Consider the following 20,935-nt stretch of genomic DNA (forward strand, 5'->3'; position numbering starts at 1 on the left):
GGAGGAATGAAAAAAGTGTTTAGATGTCGTTCGCTTAGAATGGATGTAAAGAGAAGGCTGTATGAGGGTGTTGTGGTACCGACTGCATTATATGGGGCTGAAACATGGAATATGGGTGTAGCAGAGAAGAAAAGTTTGAATGTAATGGAGATGAGGTGTCTGAGGAGTATGTGTGGAGTGGCGAGTATGGATCGAGTGTGAAATGATGAAGTGCGAAGGAGAACTGGAGTTGTTCGGGAGATGGCTGGTAGAGTTGAGCAGAGGGTGTTGCGATGGTTTGGGCATATGGAGAGAATGGATAATGAGCGATTGGTGAAAAAGATAACTAGATCTGATGTGAGAGGTGTAAGACTGAGAGGAAGACCACGAATAGGATGGATGGACAGTGTGAAGAGAGCGCTGGATGCCAGAGAGATGTCTGTTGAGCAAGGAAGAGTGGCTGTGCTTGACAGAAATAAATGGAGAGAAATTGTGAATGAATAAGTGATGATGCAGCCCTGAGAGGATATTCTCCCGCATTTGGTCTGATCAACTAGTCAGGTCAGGTGCGGTAAGAGGATGAGTCTGTTATGATGTGGCAGGGGTAAACCAGCTCTGCTGTCGGGCCCTGCTGAGGATGTCACTGATTGCATTGTGCAGTTGACCCTTGTGCGGTGTGGTGCGGTGAGGATCTGTCTGTTCTCCCCTTTGGGGCTAAGATGTGAATGAATGTGTTTGAATGGATGAGTAAATGGGGAGTATGTCGTCCTGTCTCGGCTACCTCCCTTTCCTTAGGGGAAGCAGCCTAGGTATATAGATAGATGCATGTCTGGTAGGGAGTTATGTAGGTGGTTTTCTGAGTTAGGTTGTGTTAGTGTCCATAAGTACCAGTCCAGGAGGCAGGGTCCCAGTATCAGGACGATCCCACTTCCCAGACATGCCTTTAGCTGTATTATATCAGATATTGGAGAGATTACTGTACTGACTCTGGAACTCCCTTTAACTCAGGCCTGGCCTCATACCGGGTACTTTATTAATATTTGTAAGACATTATGATACATTTTTTCACACAAACATTTGATTTAAATAAGTAAATAAATAAATGTTCTCACTTGTAGGTAAAAATCTCTCACCATGATACAGTAACCCCTCATTGTACGATGGCTCTTTATATGATATTTTGCTTATACGATGTCGACATTTTAGTACCCTACGCATGCTATACAATGGGAACTATTCACTACAACAATGGATCGTCCGCGACTTGGTGAACAGCGAACGCAACGCAAACGTCCCCACACGGTCGGTGCTGGACAACACACACTTGTCCACTGGTCCAGCCTGATCAGCCAGCCCTGCCCACCCAGTCAGTTCTGACAGTGATGAGTGAAGGCTTTGAGGCTCCTGCTGTCCCATAGTTTTGGAGTCGGGACAATTCATTGTCAAGTCAATTTGCCGTCAGGATGATTCCCCATCATTTATTTACATATCAGTTTATTTAGCAAGTACATTAGTTTTTTTATTTATATGAGTTCTAAAAGTGATGGTGGTTTATTGTCTTTATAATAAATGTGAAATATGGCATCAAATAATGGGTATTAACTGAAAAAATATAAATATATTGAAATGCGAATCAGGCGATTTACGATCTTTCCTTCATCATTTAACCCTTTAACCGCGGGCATTGTTTTGCCCCAACTGGCCTCTCCCGCGGGGGTTCCAGCCAAAATGTAAACAAACTTTAAACCTTTATAGCTCTGCACAGAATATATCTAGAGCAAAAAAAAGGTACAATTAGAAAGTACTAACCTTCGGCTTTGCAATGATGTAGGTTTCATGATTTCGTTGACTATCACTGGATGGGCAGTGCCATTAGAAGTGAGCGATCTAAAATCACTATTTTTCACTCACACACCATTACCAAATGCCAACCTCATTCTGATAATAATACTATAAACATATATGAACACTGCATATACGATAAACACCCACTCTTGTGTTCACTGAGGCAGGTAAAAGGCACTGTAATTGCCCGCACTTCACTGCCACATCAGCGGTGTTGTAATCACTATTTTTCGCTCACACACCATTACCAAATGCCAACCTCATTCTGATAATAATACTATAAACATATATGAACACTGTACATACGATAAACACCCACTCTGTGTTCACTGAGGCAGGTAAAAGGCACTGTAATTGCCCGCACTTCACTGCCACATCAGCGGTGTTGTAATCACTATTTTTTGCTCACACACCATTACCAAATGCCAACCTCATTCTGATAATAATACTATAAACATATATGAACACTGCACATATGATAAACACCCACTCTATGTTCACTGAGGCAGGTAAAAGGCACTGTAATTGCCCGCACTTCACTGCCACATCAGCAGTGTTGTCACTCACACAGCTGGACAGATACTGATGCGTGTTTGGTCAGGGGTGGGGTGGGGGGCCCAGGGGGTGGAAGGTGGGGGCCCGGGGGGGGGGAGGTGGGGGTCGGCTGGAGTGAAAGAACTTAATAGCTACTCTCCCTTGAAACAATTGGCGCACGGAAAAAACGCGCGGTATTCAAAATATTCATAAACATTCGAGAATGACACCCGCGGTTTGGTCCAGTTTTTGCAATGTCATTCTGGGATGACACCCTCGGTTAAAGGGTTAACCTAAGGCTACATACGAGACTTTAGCATTTATATGAATGCCTAATAAACTTAAGTGAACGATCGACATACTTTGGAATTATACGAATAATCTTCATACTACAGTAAGACCTCACTATTACAGACCAATTGGGGCCCAAACCATTCCAAAAAATGCAAAATTCCGATAAATGCGACATCCAGACTTCCCTCTGCAAATCCAGACTTTTTCCGATATATTAGACATTAGTCTGGATCGCATGAACAGTTCTTCAACTGTTTTGACTACCATGGCAGTAATATGCTGTGTTATAACTTCACTACATTAATCTATCTCTCTATCTCTGTCTATTGCCAGACGCCATAATCCCGTAAGGGGTGGTCATTTGACTTTGAGTTATTTGTTTTATGGGGAGGGGCACTAACCCTCCACCAGCCCACTTGTTGACACGTAGGGAGCACGTATGGTTTGGTTATATGGTTACCACCCAGCGTTGTAAATGGTTTCCTGGCTTACAGGAAACCATTTGGCTTGTCACTCAATGTAAAGCCACCCATAAAGGAAAGAAAAGCAATAAGAAGAGACAGGAAAGATGCAAAAAATAGGAAGAGAGGAGGACAGACACAGAAAAAGAATGATAAAGGCTAAGGAAGAAGTAGGCAGCACTACATCATGAGTGGATGATGGTCGCCACCACCTACCACTCTACACTAATCAAATGGTATAATATACATAATAATACAGTACTGTCCATTGATAAACATGTCTTTTATTTACCTTATTGTGGTGAAAATAACTGAAGTGGTCAGGCAGTCCGGACTGCTTCTGGCTTTATCGGACATTTTCCGATATATAGGAATTTAGTCCGGTAGCTCCTGAAGTCCAATAAAAGCGAATTCCGGTCTACTGAAGTCCTTTATATCGAGGTTTTACTGTATGTCTATATAAAGGTTTCGGGACAATTCGCAGTTAGGTCAATTCGCTATCACAACAATAACAAGACAATTCGCTGTCAGGACGATTCCTCGTCGTTTATTTACATATAAGTTTATTTAGCAAGTACTGTACATGGTTTTTGAATACTGTACTTGTACCTCTTCAAAGATGTTTTAAAATATACCCAGGATGTTGTAGTACCAATGGAAATGAATGAAGACAGCTATGGGTGATGCTAAAATATAATTCAAAGTCAACTACAGCGAGGTAGAAGCAAGTTAATTATTGTCCAAAAGTGCAGCTTATAAATGATATCCAAAGCCTACGCTGTTGAATGAACATAGACTTTAATAGATCCCCCTGAAATTAGTTATTAAAGTACACTCAATCCTCATAAACCGCGGCAATTTGGGTCTGGACCACTGCCGCGGTTTATAAATAATAACTCTTATGTGAAAAATTAATTAGGGTCTGGACTTTGGCCAACCACCCCTCAAAGCACCCTGCCTACACCTATTTAGGCACCATCAAACACAAACATACAAATTTAGGAATATTCAGTGCATGTATTTAATAGAAATAAGCATTGTTAAGGGATCTCACCTTAATCCTATGACGATATTGCTTAAGTGAATGAAGTGGGGTGGTGTTGGGAAGAACTTAGAACCTCTTAGCATGAGGTGGGGGTGCTCCCTCATGCTGTTCTCCCTTCTCCAGCTCCTCAGCCTCCCTCAGGAAGCCCTCAAAGTCTGCCTCAGAGATGACTGATGCTACGTCATCTGCGTCCTCAGTGTGTGAAGGGCCAGGCTGTGGTTCAGGCTTAGCTTCATTGACTCGTTCCTCTCAGATTCTTTCGCCAGGCTTGCAAACTTCTCTCCCTTCTCAACACGACAAGTGAACTCCAAACATTGACTGTACAACAACGGTGGCTGCTTCTTGATGCCATAGTGCTTAGAGCGCTTCTTCGGGGGTTTGGGAGGGTCCATGGAAGGTAGGAGGTGGGGGGAAAGTGCACAAAAAAAGGCAGGTAGCTCTTGTACCGCACGGCGATGCTCTGTACTGTGCAGGTTGGCGAGCAGGACAACAACAACATGGCGGCATTAGTATGCACACTTGCCACGAGGGACGGGTGGTGATTGGTTGTTAGGTCGCGGTTATCAAATTAAATGCCGTGGTTTACGATTCTCCTCGGAAAAGGCCCACTTCGGTGCCTAGATCCGCGATTTTCATGACTTAACAGCGGTTTAAATGTGCCGGCAGTCTGACAGCTGCTTTGCCGCGGTTTATGAATCCGTGGCTTATAAACACGCGGTTTACGAGGATTGAATGTATCAGTTAATCAATAACAAGTGTGTTTATAGAATGACGGGGAATCGTCCATATTTTGACGGCAAATTGCCTGACAGCGAATAGACTTCATGGCGAACTGTCTCGGAACCACATGAACAACCCTGCTTGCTTCAGTAAAAGTAAGAACTACTGTATACTGTAGTTTTCATGTTTTTTCCTCTTTATTAATTATTAATGTGTTACTTTAAATGTTTGAACATAAGGATATTTCATGTATGTGAATGCTAAGGTGTGTGTATGTGAGAGTTTATGCAGGTCTGGGGACGTATCCCCATTGACTCCATGTTATAATGGGCTCGCTATACGATGGGGTTTTCAGGAACAGAACCCCATCGTATAACGAGGGGTTACTGTAGCATGATAAGTCCCATCCACCACTGGACTTATAATGACTGGTGCCAGTTACTACATTTAATGTTTATCACAAAGTTACACATACCAGATGCAAATATAACCTTTCAATTAAATCTCCCTACCCCTCTTTTTTTTTTTTTTTTTTTTTAAACTTAGTTTTACAATATGCTAACAAGGAAACATTAGTACCTCAAAGACCTTGCAGTTCACCGTAAGGAGATACTTGTATTTGCTTGGGAATGTACTCATTCTAGTGCGAGTAGGGTCCAAAGAGATTTCTTTTAAAATGGCCAACCATACTGCTATTACCCTAACAACAATTATGGGGGAGTCTTTCGCAGGTGGAGCAGACCATTATGTGGAAAAGTGATTACAGGATGTATGTTGGTGTTAAAGCTTTTCATTTCCAGCTTCCAACCATATTTGTGTCTTGAGTTTGTGTTGAGATTAAGCATCTTTCTATGATCTGGATTGTCAAACCCATTCAGTATTTTCAGCACTTGACTCAGCCGACCTCATAGTGTACAGGTTTCTAATGGAAACAGTCCCAGAGATCTCAGGCAATCGTGATGACTCAGGTTACTCATGGATGGAATAAGTTTTGTAGCTCTGGCTTTCTAGCTGATCTATGATTTTCCTCAGTGTAGATGACCAGAAAGGCACAGTGTACTCCAGAAGCAGCCGTATTATGGAAAGGGGGGGGGGGAGAGAGAGATGCAACTTTAACAAGGTTCCTCCAACTGTTAACAGTTTTAAACATCTGCAACATCCTCATTCACCAGTTGTGGATGCGGATGCAGATGCAGATGTTGATTTAATTGAAAATGTGGTGGTGGATGCAGATTTCCATTTTCATCTGGATGCAGGTCTGAGTGTGATTGCGGATGTTAAATACTTCGTTAATATTTTGGATATTTAATATATTAAATTTAGTTTTGGTAATGGTAATGTGGCTTAGTTATTTTTTAATGCCCATATATCCTCTGTGAAGGAAATTAATAGTGTATACAGCACATACTGTATGTTATTTCATCGTCATCATCATCCGGACCTCCTTTCCCGCCCTAGGGCAGTGTGAGGAGTAGCAATGTCCAGACAGCCCAAATTTGCCTAATCCAATGGGCCAGACTTCCATTCACTCATCATTCAAGCTCCCAGAATCATGACTCAATTGAATATGCCAAAAACATTCACCACATTCTGTAGCTTCACACAAACTTATTTGATGGAGTTAGTCGGTTCACTGCCATGTTTAAAAGAGGTGCCAGATCCCTGATCATGCACTTCTTCTCACAACATTCATCCAGCCAGTTCAATCTCTTGTCAGTTCCCTAGTCTCACTGACTTCCAAACCTCTCTTCCTCACACACTCATCCACCATATCTCTCCACATTCTCCTTGGCCTACCTTGCCTCCTCCCTGCTTCAGATTCACTCAGATATACCTTTTTCACCACTCTGTTGTTATCCATTCTCTCCACATGACCATACCATCTTAGTACACTCTCTTCACATCTTTCTCGAATCACATTATTTTATATCCTATCAGCCCTATGTATTCCACATACATTCCTCAGCAGTCTCAACTCCTCTGCTCTCACTCCTGACTTTTCATTTTCATGCTGCACCATAGTCTCACATCCATATGTTAAAGTTGGCACGAACACTCCTTCATGTAAGCCTCTTGCAGCTGCAACACTCAAGCCTCTGTTTCTTATCAAGGCCTTCATTGCACCAACTGCTTTTCTTCCTTGTGTCACTCTACTTTCCACTTGTTTTGCACATTTTTCTCTCTTTTTTCTATCACTGTACCCAGATATTTGAACTCTCACCTGTTCCAGTCTCTCTCCATTCACTGTAACATTGCACTGGGAATCACCTTCTCTCTCAGTAACCATCACTTTACTCTTTTCTGGATTTGCTCTCAAGGCACGACATTCACAAACATCAGCAAAACTCTGCACTAGCCTACCAAGTTCTTGTCCGGTATTTGCAGGCAGTACTGCATCATCAGCTTACAACAAATTTGAGATATTCCATCCATCACCATTCATTACCGACACCATTCCCCTCTCTGTTACTCGTGTTTTTACTTCTCTCATCACCCCATCCATATATATATATTGAACAACCATGGGGACATCACACAACCTTGTCACGCACCCACACTGATCGTGAACCATTCACTTAGATGCCCATTAACAGTTACACATGCTTCACCACCATCATAAAAACTCTTGACAGCACCTAACAGCTTATCATCTACACTGTACATGGCAAAACTTTCCACAACCCTTCTCTGTCCACCTTGTCATGCTCTTTTCAGATCCATGAATGCAATACAGTACACACGTTATGGTCTTCCTCAGAAGCCTTCTCTGCTATTTGTCTCACCGCACATATTTGATCCACACATCCTCTTCCACTCCTAAAGCCACCCTGTTCATCACTCACTAGGATTTCTGATATCTCCCTTACTTTCTCTATATTAATTCTTCCATATACCTTCCCCACCACACTCAGTAAACTTGTGTCACAATAATTCTTGCACTCAATTCACTCACCTTTATTTTTGTACAGGGGTACAATCATAGCCTTTTTCCACTCTGTTGGCACAGTTTCACTCATCCATGCCTTCTTACATATCTCCAACAAGCACTTCATTCCACTGTCTCCACTACACTTAATCATCTCTGCATACACCTCATTAACCCCAGCTACATTCCCATTTTTCAGCTGCTTCACAGCACTCTTCACCTGTGCTAGTGTTACGTTTCCTGGCACTGCATTCCTTCTCTGTACACCCCCAAAACCAGTCATGTTCACAGGTGCTCTGCTCTTTCTATTCCCATTCATCAGACTTTCAAAATATTCTTTCCATCTGGTCCTTGCTTCATCCCCATGGGTTAATAATGTGCCACCTACATCCTTCACACCATCACATTTCTTTCCGCTTTTACTTCTACATTTGCACCCCCCTTTCCAGAATAACTTCCTATTTTCAGAGTAGTTTGCATTCATTTTTCTTCCTAGATCATCATTTACCTCCTCCTTTTTCCCTTTCACTAGTCTCTACATGCTTCTTGCTCTCAATATACCCGTATTCAGTTCTTATTTCAACTGAACCCCAGTCCTGTAACCACTCTAGCCACTTCTTCCTCTTTTCCTTCACTGCTCTCTTAACCTCATCATCCCACCTTACCGTACCTTTCTTCTTTGTTGTTATTCCTGCCACATCACACACCACTTTAGCATTCCTAGATAAGCAATCCCTATATGCATTCCACAGGCTGTCCAGATCCATTTAATTCCAATTCACTTTTAACTCCTCCTCCTGCTTTGGTCATGTAATCATCTGCAATTTTTTTGATTCTCAGCTTCTCAACTTTCAGTCTTTCTCCCTGACTGCTCCTCTATCTCCTGATGCACCCCACTCCTCTCAGCTTGATCTTGCATACCACAATCGTATGATCTGACAGACCTCCACATTGTCCTCTCATGGCCCTCGTATCAATAACCATTCCCGTCATTGACCTTTCTACGAGCACGACATCAATCAGGCTTCTTTCATCTCTATCCCCATGCCCTTTATACATTGTATATTTATGTGCATCTTTGTGTTTGAAATACGAGTTAAAAATGCACGACCTCCTCTCCTGACACATATTCTTTAGTCACTTCCCATTATCATTTTCACCTGGTACTCCATTACAACCCATTATGTTATCCTCAGGACCAGTGCCTATTCTTCTATTCATATCGCCCATTACAATTACCTTATAGCTCCTGGGCATTTCTCCCACTACTTCATTCAGCTCATTCTAAGACCTTTCTCTCTCTCTCACTCCTGTCCTTACATGGTGCATATGCTACAATCACCGCCACTTTCACCTTCTTATACTTGAACTTGGCATACATACACTGCAAGCTGACACATTTGTAGTCTCTCATTCCACTCTGCCACACCTCATTCATCAACAAAGCTACTCCTTCCCTGCACTTTCCTCGCCTATTCATGCCCGATCTTACTCATTTCACACCCTCCCACTCCTCCGCTTCACAACCCTTTCATCTTCATTTGACACAGTGCCATCATGGCATATCTCGCATTCTTGAGCACATTCACCACTTCCACCCTCTTGCTCTCCTCATTCACACTTCACATTCCACATGGCCGTGCTAGTCTGCCCATTTTGTTGGGGCCCTGGGCAGGTATTGGGCCCTCCGAAGCTCTCTGAAACAACTGCCATGATTAAGTGATTTTGGATAGGGGAATCTGGGAGACACTAAACCCTGCCAAAAACCCTGGTTATATGGTTACCATCCAGCGTAGTAAATGGTTTCGTGGGTACAGGAAACCATTTGGCTTGTCACTTATTGTAGAGATCATATGGCATCTCTACATTGAGTGAGTGGATGATGGGCACCCCTATCCACCACACCACATATGTTATTGAAGATTTATATATAATAAAAATGTTATGGTACTTGAGTTTCAGTGTGTGGTAAGTGGTGGCAGCCATCATCCACCCACTTGATAGTGCTGCCTACTTCTTCACCTTTATCACAGTTTTTCTGTGTCTGCCATGTGTCGTCTTATTTCTCCCATCTTTCCTGTTACATAAAATTACTCTTCATTTCTTTTCAGATGGCTTTACATTGACAAGCCAAATGGTTTCCAGTAAGCCAGGAAACCATTTACAGTGCTGAGTGGTAACCATATAACCAACCCACACATGTTCCTTACATGTTAACTAGTTGGTTGGCAGAGAGTTAGTGCCTCTCTCCTGAAAGCCACTAACTCAAAGACAGTCGGTCACCCGTAATGGGATTATGACGTCTGGCAGTGGATAGATAGTTTCAGTAAATGAAAACCATAACTTTAATCTGGGATATTCAGTATATACTTTCTGATACAGTATAAGCATCAGTACAATGTGCCATTATATAATTGGTACAGAAATTTTATCTAAATAAATCTAATTGCATGTAAAGTAGTGATAGGCACTAGAGTAGCAGTAATCCACTATTTTCCTAAGAAACAAAAACTAGTGTAGTGCTACTGGCATTACATTTTGATCCAAGAAGTGGTAATGGTAGTACCACTACTTGCAGCATGTAATGTGCACAGCACCATGCTTTTCCCATCGCAAATTTTATTTTATTTTTTTTTCCCCTAAGACATACAGTTTGATGAATGGTAGTGAAGGTAAACACACAGCGGTGGTACGGACATAGCAACAAATAAATACAAAGAGTAGTGGTTTCAGGTAAGCTAATTGGTGATGTTATGAGAGGAAGATCTCCTTTTGTGTGAGAAGAGAATTGACGATGTTATGAGTGAGTTGGGAATGGAAGAAGAGAGGCTATGCAAGGACAGAGGAGCTTGGAGATTCTTCTGTCAGCCTCTGAGAGAGGCATGGCATCTGCAAGATACTGTATATAGATGGGTAACCTTTCAGCTACATTTGGTTTTCTCTCCCCAGGATAATCATCTGGTATTTTATGAAATGTAACACTGGAGTGTATTTGCAGCAGGAAATTGGTTATTCAGAATAGTTTTTAGTCCTTTGATACTGCAGGATTTTTCTCTGCTTAATCCTGGAATATTAGCGTTGTCAGCATCACGTGCCTTTTAGCGATGTCCGGAATCCCGGACAAACTTTGGGGGTAGAAATATACATATAGGAATGGTACAGTTTATTTAAAAAAATTTTCACTTAAATTAGATGCTAATCTTAACTCTAGGAACTGTGAACTAAATGTATTTAACTATAACAACATTATAAAAAAAAATAAAACAAAAAATGTGTAAAAATGACAAACAATGCTACATCCTTGTAATCTTTTCACCACTGCCAGCCACATTGTTGCCTGATGGTGGTGACTTGTGCCACACATGAAGTCCAGACATCCCCCGATATGCTCCAGCCTCCCTAGACAAAATTCGACATTTTACAGTACTGTATATGTTTCGTAGGCACACTCACAAGGTCCTATTTTAATAGCGTTGTACGGAATACCGGACAATTGGCTAAAGCAGATGAGAAAAAACAGGAGCAACACAAACACACCTCACACACACAGGACAGAGTACAAACTGAAATGTCATGGCAGCTGAGCGCCGTAGGCCTTGGAATGTCTCCTCCACGACGCAAAGTAGGCCTACATTCGGAATCCCGGACGACGCTACTGAACTAGGGTTAATTAAATCATCAGGTGCTAGTGTGAATAAAATGGCCAATTGTACCAATAGCTGTGGAAGAGTAAAAACTAGTACTGGTATGGGTGTACTGTATTGTGTGTAATTTTATTTTTTTACTCCAGGACAACTGGTGATTCTCTGTATTTGACGTTGGGGGTACCGAAGGATGCCACAACAGACCAAATAAAAAAGACCTACCGTAAACTGGCCCTGCAGTTCCACCCTGACAAGAACCCTGACAATCCAGAAGCTGCAGAGAAGGTAGGTTGCTGTTTTTTTGCAAGTGACTTCACACTCTTGGTTATGTATGTTTTGGAGCAAAAGTTTGAGCATAGTCAGTATAAACCCTTTCATGCACAGTAAGTTTCCAATGGGTTTCTGTGCCGAGAACAAAACCAAAACCCTGCTTATGCAGCCTCTGCTTGCTCAGAAAGGAAAAAAAATTTCATGGCCAAATTTACCTTGGGAAAGTTGCTTCTATTGTTATACTGTAGATAGTAACCCATCATCTTTGCTGATGTTTATACTATATTATAAAAAAAAAATAAAAATAAAAAAAAAAAAGTTCAGAAATGAGGTAAGAATGAACCTTTTGTAGGAGAAAACCATCTGTCTATCTATCTAGTGCCAGATGCCTTAATCTCGTAAGGGGTGGCCACAAACAAATCACCTCCATGTCGCTCTGTCCCCCGCCATTTCACTGCCCTGCTCCCAGCTCACACCCCTCTCGCTCATATACCTCTCCACTCCATCCCTCCATCTCATCCTCGGCCTCCCCCTCCCTCTCCCTCCCACCACCTCACACATACACTCTCCTCATCAGTCTCTCACTCTCCATCCTCTGTGTTTCTTTTAACACTTCCTACAATATCCACATCCACACCACACTGCTCCTTCACTTCCTCATTTGTCAGCCTGTCCCTCCATGTGACTCTGCATGCTCCTCTCAAATAACTCATTTCCACTGCTCTCACTCTTGACTTCTGTCCCTCCAACAACGTCCAAGCTCCGCTTCCATACGTTGGAGTTGGTATAACAGTACTGTCGTTTAGTAGCTTTTTCACTTCCATGCTCAGTTTCCTATTTCTTATCACCGCTTTCAAGGAGCCAGCAACCTTTCTTCCCTGCTGCACCCTTTCAAGCACTTCACCCTCTAAACTTCCATTCTTACTCATCACACTACCCAAGTATTTAAATGCACTCACATTCTCCATTTCCTCCCCATCCAATCTCACTGTACACTCATTAACTTCACTTCTCTCAAAGACCATAACTTTACGCTTCCATACATTTACCTTTAGATTCCGTTTCTTACACACTCTCCCAAACTCATCCACCAAGCCTTGCATCTCCCCTTCGTCTTCACTTAATAACACAGTATCATCTGCAAACAGTACAGGGAGTTTCCAAACACTTCCCTCTCTCACTAGGGCCACTCCAACATCCACTGCTGTACCTTGTATCTCTTTTATAACCTCATCCATATACAGATTGAACAACCATGGAGACATGACACATCCTTGTTTCAATCCAACTTTCAAATAGAAAAATCCTTTCAGTTCATTATCCACACGCACTGCAGCCTTGGCACCCTCATACATACTCTTCACAGCATTGAACAACTTCCCATCTACTCCATATATTCTTAATACGTTCCACAAACCTAGACTCTAATAAATTCCCACCATACTTGCACAAAATTTTTCCCACTTTGTGCATTTGCAAAATACATTTCTGTATGCAGAATTTCACAAGCTTATGGTCACCTCAAAATTTTGATATGCCCAGTACTTTTTGAGTAAAAAAAAAAAAAAAAGTATGATTTATCTTTCTTTTTACATGTTATGATTGAGATTGCAATAAACATATATGTAAATTATGTACATTTTTGTAGCTCAAAAGATAGGGAAGCCCATGATATAATTGAAATTTTTATATCCTTCATTGTTTTTGAGAAAATTATTTTTGAAAAGTTAGGACTGGTTTTGCAGGGGTAACAGCAAGAAAGCTTCTGCCTGTAAGTGCAGTATGTTTGTTTCCAAGCTTTTCCCAAAATAATTTGCACACAAAGGTTATTTTGCTTTACACAGTAATCCTCTGATTATCCACTCAGTCCGTATCCATTCATGCTACGTATGCGTTCATTAGGCCTTGGCCATATTTAACTGTAACCGGATTTATTTGTCAGTAACCGTTCGTGAAACCTCCGGTTTCGACAGTCAGCTGGCTGACAAAATAAGAAAAAATTTCATTCAGTGGCTCACTGGCTTGTTTGCCACTCACAAGGTGAGCGAGAATGGCTGTACAGATCCCTAACATTTGGTCGAAATCACCTCACCACCCCAATCAATGGAAACGTTCCGGTCACGCGTGAGGAAAACAGACGTCAACCACAAGGTGAGCAAGAATGATTGTACAGGTCCCTACCGAATGATGAAAGTTTCCTGTCAGCCAGATCAGTGGGGACATACTGCCCTCAATGAAGTAACACAGAGCCTAACCCACCACCAGAGCAAAAGCGCCTGTCTGCCTCCTCACCAAACAGTGAAAGTCCCGTGGCATCTCCCCCCTCCCCCCCAGTCCCTCCTCCATCCCTCCCCATGCTGACAGCTGGCCAACTTCCTCCCTCCCACTCTCTCAGTCTTTCTCCACCCTAGTGTCACTTGTCATTCTTGCATGAATTTGTTAGTTTATTGCAGTTTACTTGAAAACTATTGGTCTATCTATCTATCTATTGCCAGACGCCTCAATCCTGTTTGGGGTGGCCACAAACAAATCGCCTCCACGTCGCCCTGTCCCCTGCCATTTCACTGCCCTGCTCCCAACTCACACCCCTCTCTCTCATATACCTCTCCACCCCATCCCTCCATCTCATCCTCGGCCTCCCCCTCCCTCTTTCCCCCTCCACCTCACTCACATACACTCTCTTCGTCAGTCTTTCACCCTCCATCCTCTCCACGTGGCCAAACCACCTTAGTGTATTCCTCCCAACGCTTCCTATCACATCCACATCCACACCACAACGCTCCTTTATATCCTCATTTGTCCACCTGTCTCTTCATGTGACTCCACAGGCTCCTCTTAAATAACTCATTTCCACTGCTCTCACTCTTGACTTGTGTCCTTCCAGTAATATCCAAGCTTCACTTCCATACATTAGAGTTGGTATCACAATACTGTCATGTAGTAACTTTTTCACTTCCATGTTCACTTCCCTGCTTCTAATCACTACTTTCAAAGAACCAGCAACCTTTCTTCCCTGCTGTACCCTTTCAAGCACTTCACCCTCCAAACCTCCATCCTTACTCATCACACTACCCAAGTACTTAAACATACTCACATTTTCCAATTCCTTGCCATCCAACCTCGCTGTACATTCACTGACTTCATCTCTCTCAAAGACCATCAGTTTACTCTTCCCTACATTCACCTTTAGATTCCATTTCTTACACACTCTCCCAAACTCATCCACCAAGCCTTGCAGCTCTCCTTCGTCTTCACTCAACAACACAGTATCATCTGCAAACAACAGTACAGGGAATTTCCAAACACTACCGTCTCTCACCAGGGCCAGTCCAACATGCACTGCCCTACCTTGTACCTCTTTTATTACCCCATCCATGTACAGATTGAACAACCATGGAGACATGACACATCCCTGTTTCAACCCAACCTTCAAAGAGAAAAATTCACTCAGTTCACCATCCACACGCACTGCAGCCTTAGCATGATCATACATACCCTTCACAACATTCAACAACTTCCCATCTACTCTATATACTCTTAATACTTTCCACAATCTTTGTCTATCCACCCTGTCATGTGCTTTCTCCAAATCCTTGAAGGCTGCATACAACTTCTTTCCCTTCTTTAGAAACTTTTCCACTAAAGATCTAAGAATGAATATCTGATCTACACAATCTCTTCCCTTCCTAAAGCCTCCCTGTTCTTCTCCAACTAATTTCTCTGTTCTTTCTCTAACTCTGTCAATAAGTATCCTACCGTACACTTTTCCTATTATACTAAGAAGACAAATGCCCCTATGATTACCACACACTTCTTTTTCCCCTTTTCCTTTGTACAAGGGAATAATTATACCTGACTTCCAATCCTCCGGGACTCTACCTTCCTCCCAGGCCAATCTGCACATCTTCCAAATCCATTCTACTACTATCTCTCCCCCATGGTTCAGCATTTCACCACACACTCCATCAGTTCCTGGGGCTTTCCCCAATTTAACTTTCTTCATTGCTTCCACAACTTCTATCCTACTGATTTCTTCCTGTCTTCTCACCTCCCTCTTTCTCCCAGCCATTCCCCATCCACTTATACTCGCATTACTTCCATTCTCTATGTTCAACAATTCCTTAACCCCTTAACCGCGAGGCGTCACTTTCGTGACGCTTGGGAGCAAGGGATCATACTGCTGGGTGACACTTTTGTGATTCTGTGTTATCTTGAATTCGCCTGGGCTTTGAAGTGGTGGCTTGTATCATCTATCAGTACTGCCAATGTCCAACACTAGTCAGCACTCCTAATCTCATCTGTACTCCCATCCCTTGTTGACAATTTAGCCATTTCTCCCCGTTCTTGACTCCCCTCCCTACCTCCCCTCCATTACCCTATCCTCTCGCCTGCCCGGCCGTGCTACGCTAAGTAAATCTTCCCTGGAATTTTTCACTGATTTCATCCATTGAAATAAGCCCTATGCCCTATTCTTATACCAAATAATATATACAAGAAAGAAATAAGGTAAGTGAGAGTGCCATACACCTACAATTGGCTAATTATCACCTGACAACACCTCACGTGCACTCGTTCGCTAATTTTCGCTGTTTATTTCCCCTTGAAATATGCCGTATAATATATTTTCGTAATAAAAATATACATAAGAAAGGAAGGGAGAAGCCTAAGTGATATTTACAGTCACCTGGAACTACCTAATTATTGCAGGCCACCACACTGTATTCTGCGCTAAGTAAATCTTCCCTGGAATGTTCCACTAATTTCATCCATTGAAATAAGCCCTATGCCCTATTCTTATACCAAATAATATATACAAATAAGAAATAAAGTAAGTGATAGTGCCATACACCTGGAATTGGCTAATTATCACCTGACAACACCTCACGTGCACTCGTTTGCTAATTTTCGCTGTTTATTTCCCCTTGAAATATGCCGTATAATCTATTTTCGTAATAAATATACATATAAGGAGGGAAGGGAGAAGCCTAAGTGATATTTACATTCACCTGGAACTACCTAATTTATTATGTATGGTCTTGGTTTCCTACCAATCATTTCATTGCTATATATTAGCAGGTCTCATAGGGCTAAAGTTGGTAGTATTGCATCTACCCTAGCCAGGCGGCAGGAGGCCACCACTATCAGTTCACTGTCGTTTTTGAAAGTGGGAGTATGTCTGATTTGCTCCTGCTAACTTTCCGCACTTTATAGCCCCATGCAAAGGGCCCCGTGACCTTTGCCCCCAACTAAACCTCATGTGGAAAGAGGTAAAGGGCTGACAATTGATAGAGAGTGACTATGATCTTTTTATTGAGTAAAACAGTGCAAGTGAAATTGTAAATAAAGTGTAAATAATGTGTAAACAGCAAGAAAACAGTGAATGTAAATATAAGTGAACAGTGGAAAATAGTTTTATAAGTTACTTCAAGTGACAGTGCATAACACAGTGTAAATAAAATAGAAATGTAAATAATGTAAATAAAGTAGAGAACGTCAATAGAAATGTAAATGAGTGGTATTATAAGAATACGAGTATATACAGTAGTGCACCAACTTGCGCTACAGCAGGATTTGCGGAATCCACTTTCGCGGCATGCACCAAATATTCCCTAACTTCCACTTTCGCTTGAAAAAAATCAATTTTCGCGCACAAATTTTGGGTTTGGGACAATATTTTGAACTTTGAATTTCCTGCACCGCCCGCCCGCAACCCACCGCCATCTTGAATGACGTCATGTCAACACTCAGTCCACCCATTCCCGCCATTGTGTACGAGCGTGCTAGCTCCATTGTGTTGGATTCTCACGGTTCAATGGCCTCTACTATACCTGGTAGTGTGGGGAAAGGGCCTGGTGGTGTGGGGGGAGAGCCTGGTGGTGTGGGGGGAGGGCCGGGAGGCAGTGGTGGTGATAAAAAGTGGCCGGGACATTCAAAGTCGAGAGGAAAGGCCAAGGCTAAAAGAGAGTATCGTGTTGGAGTGAAGAAACGGCAGTATAATAATGAAATGAAAAGGAAGATAGTTGAGCACATGGACAAGGGCGCAAAAAACAGTGAAATCTGCCATATATTTAAATGAAAATGAAAATCTGATGTTACTTTAGGATAACTGGGAACCAATTAGCCTTTTTGCCATAAAGACAATGCCCCAACTTTCGCTAATTCCACTTTCGCGCATTATTTTTGGACCCAATTAGGCGCGAAAATTGGTGCCCCACTGTATACTAGGAGTAATGAAAGTGAAAGTTTCACTCTAGCATGTATGAATACTGTGAGTTATGAGAGTGAAGGTGAAAGTGACATTCACTCTCAATGCTAGTATACAGGACTAGAAAGTGAATGCTACGTATTTTACTGAAAGAAATTGAATCCCTACAGTGACAATAAACTACTATTACTGAAGGAAACTTATGGATAAAGACTGTAGATATATATAAATGTTATATAGTAACAGAAATATAAACTGTTAGTGTTTTTATGAATAATAGACAACACTAGCGGCGAACGATCGGAAGTGGGATGGTCATACGCCCTTGTAATTTTCATTGCTTTCACAGTGTTTTTTTTTGGGAGTATGGATTCCAAACTATTTGAGAATCATAGATTAGTGTTTCAAGTGATAATATCAGGCTGTGGTAATCATATTATGAGTTGTCGGGAAGTGTAAAGTGGAGACTTCGTTACCCAACTTCAGAGGTCTCCATAAGTCCTATGGTACTCGACGAAGGCTCAACAAACACCCAAGGAGCAAGCTGAAGGTATGTGCCATAAGTATATGTGATTTTAATATTCTAGGACTAATAACTGATTTTCGGCAAATATTTTTAGAGAATCTGTCGAAGCGCGTATATGCCGTGGGAGCCACAAGTCAAAGCAAAACAAGCCCGCTGTGTAAAGGTTAAAGTGTTCTCTCCATCTGCTCAGTTTTTCTCCCTTCTCCACTAGTAATCTACCATTTTTGTCTTTAACTCCCCTGCTAACTTCACTTCCACCCTGTCTTACTTTTTTCACCTCTTTCCAGAACATTTTCTTACAGTCCCACCACATTACACTCAAGTTCCTTCCAAATTCCTCATCCTCTCTCTTCTTACTCTCTCTTACTAATCTTTTCACCTCTCTCTTTCTTTCTACATGTAACTCTCTCTTCCGCCTCTCAGCTTCTTCCACGCCCCTATTTCTCATCCATTCATTGTATGCTTTCTTCTTTTGTGCCACAGCCTGTCTCACCTCTTCATTCCACCACGCTGTTCCTTGCACACCCCTCCGTCTTCTCTTCCTTCCACACACCACATCACATGCTGCACATATTTCTTCTGTGAATATCCTGCACACACCTTCCACGTCCCCCATCTGCTCCAATTCATATTTGCCCAATCATTCCTCCACTTCTCTCTTATACTCTGCCTTTTTCTCATCCTCTTGTAACCTTTCCACTCTCCTTACAAATACTCCTTCTTCTCATCCTTCCCTTCTTCTATTTCTCCATCTTAATTGGATCTTGATTTTGGCCACCACCAAGTAGTGGTCAGAAAGTCCACTCTCTCAACCTCTATAAGCTCTTGCATCCATTACACATTTTCGCATCCTTTCATCCACACACACATTATCAATCATTGCCTTCCTTTCATTCAGTTCACCACCCACCCTTCTCGTCACTGGCCATGTATACCTGTGGATCATTTTTTGCCTGAGGAGGGTATTGGCTATCACCAACCCCCTCTCAGCACAAATGTCCACTAATGCATTGCCATTCTCATCCATCTCAGCAGGCACACTCCACTCACCAACTATTCCATCCACCTTCACATTCCCAACTTTACCATTCATATCGCCGATCAAAAACACTCTCTCATTCCTTCCAAACTTTTCCATGCACACTTCCACATTTGTCCAGAACTCTTCTCTCACTCTGCTTGCACGATCTTGTGTTGGCGCCTACACACACACACAATCGCCCACATTTGTATTCCAGCTTTCAATCTTACCCACACAATCCTTGACCCAACCGATCCATACTCTCTTATGCTCTTCTTCCATCTTTTACTCACAACCATACATACTCCTTCTTTTGCCCTCTCGTTCTTACCTACTCCTGCACATATACACCATCCATACTCCCATTCTCTCACTATTGGTCATATCGAAATTCCGAAATGAATATGAAATTTTACATCTTACATGATGTGGGCAAAATTTTTCACTAGGATGTTGGAAAGTTACTTGAAGGTATTTTATACTCTCCAACAAGTTTAATCTCATGGTGTGTTTTATTAGCATGTCTTATAGTATAAACACCAGTGAAGGTGGTGGTATACAATTTATACCAGCATAACCAGTTTCTGAGGGACATACCATATTCAAATTGAAATTCCATATTCAAATTGAAAGAAGTTTTTTTCTTTGTGAACGGAGTCAGCCATTACTCTTACTGTCAGAGAAACTTTCTGAATTCCCGAGAGGGTTGAAAATACTGCAACTGTTGTCTTCATTTTTTTTTTTTGTGAACTTTTGTTGGTTAGACATTGCTTTCATAGTGTCTAGCATTACATTGGATATTCCTATGTGTGTTTTGATGTCGAAACAGAGCTGAAAGACTGGAGAACAGTGCCAAATATAGGAGGGGTGCTGTACGTAATAGGTAGGATATTTGTGGATTTTTGTAGTTTATGCATTATTTTCTTAGTGTCTAGCATTACATTGGATATTCCCACGTGTGTATTTTGATGTCTCCTGTATGTAATCGCCACACTATTGTACCCAAGTCTTCTGGATAATAACAGGACCCGCCAGTTGGGCTTGCTGATATACTGTATTTGTCAAACCTGCAGTAACAGACTCTCTGCATTCATATGACCTAGCATTTAACATATAGCATAGGCATAATATCTTTAACCGATATAAGGACTCTGGTCAGTCATATCCATTATAAACACTTGGTATATTTCCATACATACACACATGTGCATGCCACAGTTACATAAATCCTTAAACACTTAAATGCCACCACACACGTGATGACGCAACTTACGTGGTGAGGGCCTATAAGGGTTTATGACTTCACAGGTGCAGTATATGACTGCTGACATTACTGTTACCTACAGCAATGACACACTCTCAGCCACTTCAGCTCATGAACTCAGTGTGTTAACTCTCCGACCTCCATCTTGAGACTAACTTCTCCCCCAACACTTTCTGTGATGTAAGCACTCTTCCTCGTGAT

At 42.0% G+C, this 20,935-nt stretch overlaps 1 protein-coding gene across 1 annotated transcript in view; it reads left to right on the forward strand.

Moving 5' to 3' along the window:
• The window catches only part of LOC145417510 (dnaJ homolog subfamily C member 5-like), a 259,223-nt gene that overhangs the window by 38,364 nt on the left and 199,924 nt on the right, over positions 1–20,935 (forward strand). Inside the window, exon 2 of the mRNA XM_080286219.1 lies at positions 11,595–11,733. Within this exon, the coding sequence (XP_080142345.1) occupies positions 11,595–11,733 (139 nt within the window). The remainder of the gene's footprint in view (positions 1–11,594; positions 11,734–20,935) is intronic.

The sequence above is a fragment of the Coenobita brevimanus genome, chromosome 110 (assembly GCF_032717465.1).
Source record: "Coenobita brevimanus isolate Jiangsu-jjx chromosome 110, ASM3271746v2, whole genome shotgun sequence".
In the NCBI taxonomy this organism is placed as follows: Eukaryota; Metazoa; Arthropoda; class Malacostraca; order Decapoda; family Coenobitidae; genus Coenobita; species Coenobita brevimanus.